At 37.5% G+C, this 8796-nt stretch overlaps 1 protein-coding gene and 1 pseudogene across 2 annotated transcripts in view; both read right to left on the reverse strand.

Annotated features, from left to right (window-relative positions):
- slc5a10 (solute carrier family 5 member 10) overlaps positions 1-8267 on the reverse strand; it is a 34604-nt gene extending 26337 nt beyond the window's left edge. For both annotated transcript variants that reach the window (XM_020932967.2, XM_055157759.1), the window contains exons 1-7: positions 8238-8267; positions 6871-6975; positions 4470-4529; positions 2964-3068; positions 1930-2035; positions 366-446; positions 87-292 (exon numbers count right to left, since the gene is read on the reverse strand). In XM_020932967.2, coding sequence (XP_020788626.2) covers positions 87-292; positions 366-446; positions 1930-2035; positions 2964-3068; positions 4470-4529; positions 6871-6975; positions 8238-8252 — 678 coding nt within the window. In that variant the 5' untranslated portion in view covers positions 8253-8267. The remainder of the gene's footprint in view (positions 1-86; positions 293-365; positions 447-1929; positions 2036-2963; positions 3069-4469; positions 4530-6870; positions 6976-8237) is intronic.
- On the reverse strand, positions 5762-5879 carry LOC129410474 (5S ribosomal RNA; annotated as a pseudogene).
- Positions 8268-8796: the final 529 nt, after the last annotated feature.

An 8796-nucleotide genomic window follows, 5' to 3' on the forward strand; every position in this document is an offset into this window, starting at 1 on the left:
AGGACATTTAGCATTATATATATTTTTTGTTAATTTATTTGTCTTGATTGTGTAAAATGGAGTGAAATTGTCTGTAATACACCCACCTGGTCAGTGCACCAGTACCATGTGGCGAGTATGGTGAGTCCCAGAGTCATGCCAGGCCAGGGCAGGTCTCCAGTGACAGCGTCCCTGAAGAGGTGCATGGCGTCTGCCCGGGGGAGGTGGCACGTGCTGTTGGGAATGATCTTTCGTGGGATTGCAATGCTGTATGCCTGTGCCAGGTTTCCAAAGCCACCGATTTTATTAAAGGCTGCAGAAGAAAGGCTTTTACGCACACAATATTCTTTTCTGTTGTTATTTGGAGACAAAGAAAAGATACACACCAGTAATAGTCAGAATAATGGCTCCCATTATCATGACAAACGTCTGCAAAGTGTCCGTGTAGATGACAGCAGCAAGACCACCTGAAACAAAGTTCAATATCAGATTAATTAACAATTTATACTCACTCATTCTAAAACTAATAAACTAACTTAATAGAAATCTTAATATAAGATAAACTTTATTATTGTCCCACAAGAGTCAAGTTGTCTTGGGCATGAAGTGTAAAGGGCAGACAGAATAAAACAATAAATGCATTACAGTCACTATCAGTACACTTCATAAACTCATAATTAGGTCAATATAGAATAAAAATACAGTAAAGTGACATGTGCACTAATAGTTCATCTTTATTGATTGATAATAGATCTGAAATTCGTTTTACAATCACACAGATACATGAACACACAGGACAATTTTTTGGGAGAGTGTTGGGCTGAAGGGGCCTACAGAAATCTACCCACTGGTGGAGGGGGGGTTATCAGGTAGTGGGCTGAAGGACAGCTTGAAGCGACTGCACTTGTATGTGCTGGCTCTGTAGCACCTTCCACAGGGTAACAGCTTAACAATAGAAGTACCTGCATAACTAGCTGGCTAGTTGCCCAGTTGCACTCAGACATCATTATTAAAAAAAAAAAGGGCAAGACACTTTTAGGTTACAAAATAATTAATTATATTGGTTGATTAGATAATATGAATAAAATCCCTTGCTTGTGACCCTTTGATATTTTTTTTTTTATCAGATCTGTCAGCTTTGAAACAGACAAGATATCCTCCTTTTCAGAAATCAAAAAACCTAAGAAATCTACAATTTTTCCTTCACACATCATCACTTATGTAACAGCTGGTACCTCACATTGTTATTTATTACATATTGCAAGTGTCTAGTTTAAAATGAGTCATCACTTGAAACATTGACTAAACATAACGGCTTAGCAAGGGTGTGTGTTATTTTAATGAACGCAGGTGCAACAAAGTCAGTGGTGCTAGTAATGAGCAAGAATGAATCTGTGTCTTTGAGAAATACGCTCTGACTTTAAGAGGGATTATGCAGATTTTAAAAGAAAAATGACGCCTTTCTTATATAATTCAATTTGTAAAAGCTACAGTTGCAGAATGATGATAATCACATGTATTTTTTATATTTTTTCACATATTATTAAGTAATATTAAGCACATTTCTGATCTCTGTTTTAATGACCACATGAACAAACATACCTGGAGTTGTGTTTTGTTTCATTCACACATGTTTAACACACAAATCTTGCCGATATTGTTTCACCTTGTGATGTCATGTGGTAATACACCTTCATTAGAATCATTTGAATAATTTCAGCCCTGAACTAAAGGTAAAAGGTTAACTTGAAAACTACCGCTTCATGACATCACAAGGTGGAACAGAACATTTTGAGCTTTGGAGATGTAGACAACTTAATGATAAAGGACTACTCAAACAATGCAACTCCGGGTATGTTTCTGAGGAGGCAAGAACATTCCAACATGACTCACATAAAGCTCATATGAGTCAATTTTGTGTAATCTAGGACCTTTAATTGCTCCTTTTACCTGCAATTGTGTAGAGAGCAGTGACGACCAGCATGAGAACAGTGGAGAGATAGAGGTTCCAGCCCAAGCACACTTGAACAAACAGGGCTCCTGAATACAAGTCAGTCTAAGGAAAGAAAACAAATATTTACCAACAAGTAGCCTTAGAAACAAGCGCAATCAGAGATAGCAACCTGGTCCCCTATGAGGCATCGGTGGGGGCAGTTCATCAGCACAGAAGCAGCTTATGAGGAGCCCAGCCCATATTACATGATTGTTATATCCACAATGCAATGTGTGTATCTGTACAGGCCCATGAACATTTGTGTGCTACTGGTCACACATGAGCATGTCTGTGTTTACTAGTGTGTAACAAAAATGTAATTTGTCATGAGTTCCGTATATGTTAGTGCTGTGACAGTAGATCAGTGTGTTGTATATCACCAGAAAAAGAAGAAATGGAAATTATTTTCATTCCAATTATAATTTTAACGACATACACTGAAAGAGAAAGGAACTGTTATAACTGTGATTATCTTGAAAATCTTTAATATTTTACTATGCAAATGCATAGAATTATAAATAGATAATAATTTTTCTGAGATTTTGAGACCACTCTCGTTGCTCTAGCTCGATCCTTCATGGAGTTATGACCAAAAACACACATTTGACCTTGGTTACCTTGACCTTCAAGTGACCTTGATCGGTTTCAACCTGTAACATCCAGTGTACTCCGGTTATGTGTGTGCCAACTTATGTGATGATTGGGTGAATATTTTATTTATTATTGGTTCAGAAATTGCCGAAATTGCTTATCCTTTATAATGGGGTGACCTTTCAATTGACCCGTGTGACCTCAAATGACCTCGGATCATCACCAAACGTTTTTTGTGGCATCGGGCATGGGGGTTTGACCCACATACCAAATTTGGTGACAATCAGTTCATAAATGGCGTAATTATCGAGGGTGGACAGAAACACACACACACACACAGACACACAGGGTGAATACAAAACAATATAAAATAACTAAATATGAACTTAGGTTTTCATACTGATATTTTGGTGAAGACAGACAGCAGCAGTGAGAGAACAGCCAGGTAGGTCCGGATCCTCTCTCCTCCAAACCGACGGCCAAGGTACTCTGGCATAGTGACAATCTAAAAAAGAAGACGATTGAATGTAGAAAGCAGCCAATAGAATACAAAAGTTCAAAAAATTATAATGAAAGCTTGAAATTTAAAGCGGGGGTATAATCTTTTTTTTTCTTCCTACCATGTTAAAAAGTTGTTCCCTCATCCAAAACATAACTGAAGAGGTATGACATGCATGTTTGAGTATTTTAGTGATCTCTCCCGGGCCCTATTCGAACCCTCTTTATGATTAGCTGTAAGATTCTGTACAATACTCAGCTCACAAGTCTACGTCAACCGTGCTCCCACATGACAACTCACAGTAAATATAATATAAATACTGTACACAGGAACTTGACAATCCTGATGTGATGTGCAGTAGTTTCATTAGTGGGGTGCATGATGATTGTGTTGTGAAGGAGGACTGACAATCTTTCAGCTTTCTTTGCCTTCAGATAAATGTGTTTGAACATAATTGTTATTCATTTTAATGTAAAAATCAAACTGCTTTGCTGCTGTGAGACAAATACAGTTTTATGGTTTGATCTGATGTCTGGCTCATGAACGCTCATTCAGGTTTCCTCTGTGGTTTCCTTCCTTCCCTCTCCACTTCTCAGCTGTGAACACCACTTAATATGGAGTGTTTGATTGACATCTGAAAAATGGAGGATTGAGGAGAGGAATCAAGGAGAAGGAAGCGAGGAAAGAGAAATAAGATACGGCCAGGGAGGAAAGAGAGGTAGGAGGAGACGCGAGCTGAGGTGAATGGGACTGTCTTTCCTCAGACACTGTTTCTGAAGAAAATTACTGCAATTAGGCTTATTTTAAATTGTTATTCCAGAACTTTTAAATCAAAGTTTATTTTCAGATACATGTGTTTGAAATTCAAGATTACGCAGCAGGTTAAACATCCTTTGCTGCTGTCCCTGTATTTGTGCTCTTGCAACAATATACAGTAAACTCCCCACTGAGACAAATAAAGTTTGATTAACTGATCTGCCTCCTGAACCCTCCCTCATGTTTCCTCTGTGATTTCCTTCCCTCACCTCCTCTGAGCTTTGGGACACCACTTAATATACTGTGTCTGATTGAAAGCTGAAAAATACAGGAAAATGCATTGTCTTAAAAAAGAACCCAAGAAGTTAAAGTATATAAGAAGACAAAATGAATATCTTTTGCTTGAAAAATGCAGGATCGAAGAGAGAAAGTGAGGAAAGAGAAATTGGACATGGGCCATAATGACGTCCTCAAAACGGCCAACAGCAACAACAAAGTCTCGTGACTGAAACCTATGAATAAGTTTGTATTGTAACATGCCTGTAGAGAATAGTCTAGGTGGAGAGTAGAGCTGTTTTGACACCTCCAGTACCTGCTGAACCAGCTCTAATCTGTCACGTAAATGAGTAATGTGCATGAAGATCAACCAACCCCTGAGGAGATGTAGACCGGAACAAAGAGCCAGGCCAGAGCGAGTAGAGCGTAAGTGGCCTGTGGGAGAGAGGAGAACAAGGATAAGACTGGATTTATTGACTAGTATTAATGTTGTCTACTGTGCATTTTCATACTTTTGCCATGTGAGAGAGTAACCATGCACTAGTGCCATCTGCTGGAGAAAGATTGTAACTCATCAACATTAAAATACACCAAAGATACTCGATGCATGACTTTTTCTGGTTCAGATTAATACTTGTTACTTGTTCAGATTCAATGATTATTCAAAGTAGTGAGTAAAAAAGTTAGTTTTTTGAATGTCACAATAATTCCTATATTGATTTATTAAATATAAATGCTGGAACAATCTATTTTGGAAATTAATATTTATCGTGTACAGTTTCTTCGTAAAAGTGTGAAGATTTTTGTTGCAATAAGATTTGAGGCCTAGAGAGTTAAATAACTAATCTCCCATGGCTAATTACTGGTTCATTCTCCTATTTATTTGTTTCAGTTGAGGCGTTTTGAATAATCCTGTTTATTTAAAAACAGGTTTAGTGGGATTATCTTGGATTATTAAGTAGTTTCAATATTATCGTTTATCACAGTATAGTATATAACAATATATCCCTCTTCAAAATTTGTTGAAAGGCCTAATAGTACCCAGCCATAGAAAACATGATTGATTTTTAAAAACATGTAACTATAGTTTGGATTTTTTAATGATTAATATTTTCATGTTTTAGCAATACATCAAAAAGTGTTAAAAATAGAGTCTTGAGGATACTTGAAGTTAAATTGTAAAGTGGGATGTAAAATTAACCACAAACATGCAAAAACATCTTCTCATTTGGAAGATAACGCAGCATCTGTTGACTCTTGTGAGCTTTTAGCCATGTTAGAATGTTGTTTCCTTCTCAAAAACATCGCTGGAGTTGTGCTTTGCTCTATTCACATGTTTGAGAAATCCTTTATTAGTAAGAAAGTAAATCAGTAAGTCTTTATTTATGTAGCGCTTTTCACAGACATATGTCGCAAAGACGCGTTACAAAGCATTTTTGAAAATAGATTCATTATTCTTTTTCTCCACACCCAGTGATGGTAAGCTACTACTGTAGCCACAGTTGCCCTGGGGCATACTGACAGAAGCATGGCTGCCATGCCAATCGGCGCCATCGGTCCCTCCGACCACCACCTTCACTTACACACACACACCACTTTCATACTAAGCAATGTGGATGAAGTGCCTTGCCTAAGGACACAACAACAGTTTTTTTGCAACAGGCGCCCCACTGTGGCCCCTGATTTTCCCAGCAGTCTCCCATCCCAGTACTAACCAGGCCCAGCCTTGCTTAGCTTCTGAGATCTGACAGGATCAGGCTTTGACAAGCCTGTATGGCCACAATTACATCTGTCTACATCTCCAAAATGCTCTTTTCTACCTTGTGATGTCATTAAGTGATTAAAGTTAACAGCTCCTTTTACCTTTGGTTCTGTAGAGATTTGAGATTCCAGGGCTCAAATGATCAAAATTATTCTACTGAAGGTGTATAGAGTTTAAAACAACAGTAGAGCACTTTCTGAATTACAACATGGCATCACAAAGTGTTTTCAGTTTAAGAGAAGAACTCAGCCTAAATATGCAGGATTTGTGTGAATGAAACAAAACACAACTCTGGGTGGGTTTTTGGGCAGTTTCTTTCTTTCTTTTTTTTTTATTTTTATAAACAATATACTTAATATTCAAATATGACTAACTTTCCAAACAACATTTTTTTTTTCAGCTGCTAAATAACCCATTTCTGCATTATGAAAACATGTTGTACTTTTTTATTTCTATTTTGTGATTGTATGGTTTTGCTTAAATTTGATTATTATCTTAGGACTGGTATGATCACATTTTTAGCAATTATACCTTTTGTTGTCTTCATTTTATGCACTTTGGAAACTAGACATAAAGTGGATTTGGATAAAATTTTTCTGATGGAGGGTCCGTCAAATGCTTTTCTCCATGGAGATGTTATTGCGTTGTCAGAAATGTTTCACAGTATGCTATAAAATCTTTCTATCTTGATGGAATCCAAATCAGACCAAGTTACAGGTTCTAGGTATTTTTGAGCTATAAAACCACCTGTAATTGAATAAACATAATGAAGAGCTGTTTAATGTCATCCAGTGGAGCATTCCAGGCAGAGCACTAACATCTCCAAAGAAACAAGCAGGTGACAGACCTCCAATCAGAAAGTTACACAGTGCACGTGATTATCCATTCACAAGCCCCATACCTCCTCCACACTTCATACAGCGCTATAGGTGTTGGATTAACAGACCAGCTCAGTTTCATTCCATGCAGTGCGATGACAAAAGACGACACGTTCAGAGTTCTCTGTATACTCACGTTCCATTCAAAACCCGCTACAGCGATTCCTCCTGCTGCTCCCGTCCCAGCCAGACCGATGAACAGACCTGAGCCCTCACAGCTGGCAAATAGAGACGCCCCAATCTGTCAACACACACGTCTGTCAAGCTTTCTTTCAAAAATGTAGACCATGCAAAAAGATAAACATCTACCACCTCAACGTGGTAAACAATAAGAGAGAAATATTATTGGAATGCATTGAAAGTGACAAAAATCTGAAAGCTACTATCCAGGTCAACAGTACATTCATGTTGGTTAAAATACAAAGTTTCAAGGTAAAAAAAATTATCTACAGCTGGGGTGTCAAACTCAAATTCACAGAGGGCCAAAATTAAAAACTGGTACTAAGAGGTGAGCCAAACTAAATATTTAACAACATCTGCATGTTTTCTCTTCTTTTGAGATATGTAATGTTAAACCTTTTCTTATTAAAATAAATGTTTATTAATAGTTTTGCCAAAACACTGAATACTATTTTAAATAAATAATGTCTCTATAGCCTATATGTAGCCAGCGGGCAGCTCTAATGCATATTTGACATGATCTCGCAGGCCAAATGTAATTATATCGAGGGCCAAATTTGGCCCCCGGGCCTGAGTTTGACGTCTGATCTAGAGTATTAGCTAAAAATATGAACATGGTTAGACAGAGTGCAGGTGGTCACATTTGAGTTATCCATATAGGAAAGGTATTTGTGTTATTGATTTATTGCAGTGTTGATCAAATTTATTTCAAAGGGCCATATTATGCTATTTTCTGATCTATGTTATAATTTTGTTTCCTCATCAAAACATATTTGGAGTTGTGTTTTGTTTCATTCACTCATGTTTAACACTTAAATCCCTCTTCTCTAAAACAGAAAATGCCTTTTGATGTCGTGCGATAATACAGGAAGTGCTCCACTGTGTTTTTAAACTCAATCTGGACTGAACAAAAGGTAAAAGGAGCTGTTAACTTGAAAACTACTTTGTCATGGCGTCACAAGGAGGAACTGAGCATGTTGAGCTGTAGACAGACTAATAATACTCAAGTGAATGAAACAAAACACAATTTTGGACATATTTTTGGGGTAATAGCAAAATGATGTTGTCTTTACAAAATCACTAGGACTATCTGGCCAATTTTATTAAAAAAAAAAAAAAAAAAAGTTTAAAGTATTCGTTTTTTGGCCTGCCCTTTAAAATTTGATTCTCAATTCAAGAATGATTTAGATTTCAAAACCACATAAACTACTCACATTTACATTTACATGTTCTGAAGGCAAAAGGCAAGAAATACATACTCATTGTCATTGTAATATTTTCATAATTGCTAATATAATTTCCAAAAAAAAAAAAAAAACTTACCGGCCACCATGCCATATCGCGTCCGGCCAGGAAATATCCACTCAGGGTGTTTCTGCTGACCCTGCATGAAGACTGCCAGGGACAATCATTAGAGAAACACAATACAAATCAAAACTAGGTAAAATGACTTACCCAGATGCCTACAGCCAGATTGAGTAGAAAGTATATGACAATCACGATGATATCCGAAAAACTGAAGGACTTGGGCGATGCGTAAAAATTGATGGTATAATTTGACATTTTTGATAATCCAAAGAAAACAAACAACTTTTAATACTAATAAACTACCTGATTGATGAGCAAATTCACCATGCCTATTTGAAACTATAAAAATATGGCATTTTTGTTGCAAGAAATAAAAGTAGAGTACCCGGGCCGTGTATCCCCGAAAACAGGCAGGGAGCGAGTGCGCGCGGGGGTAGGCGGGAAGCGGGACGTGCGTTGGTTGAACTGATGATTAAACACATTAAACTTAATGGTAATGCGCTGGTTTTAGGGGGTGCTGATGGGTAATGGAGTGTGACACGGGCTGATGTTCAGGTGGAGCAGAGTCCGCGCA

This window comes from Boleophthalmus pectinirostris, unplaced genomic scaffold (assembly GCF_026225935.1).
Source record: "Boleophthalmus pectinirostris isolate CB_2022bp ecotype Guang Dong unplaced genomic scaffold, ASM2622593v1 HiC_scaffold_22, whole genome shotgun sequence".
NCBI lineage: Eukaryota > Metazoa > Chordata > Actinopteri > Gobiiformes > Gobiidae > Boleophthalmus > Boleophthalmus pectinirostris.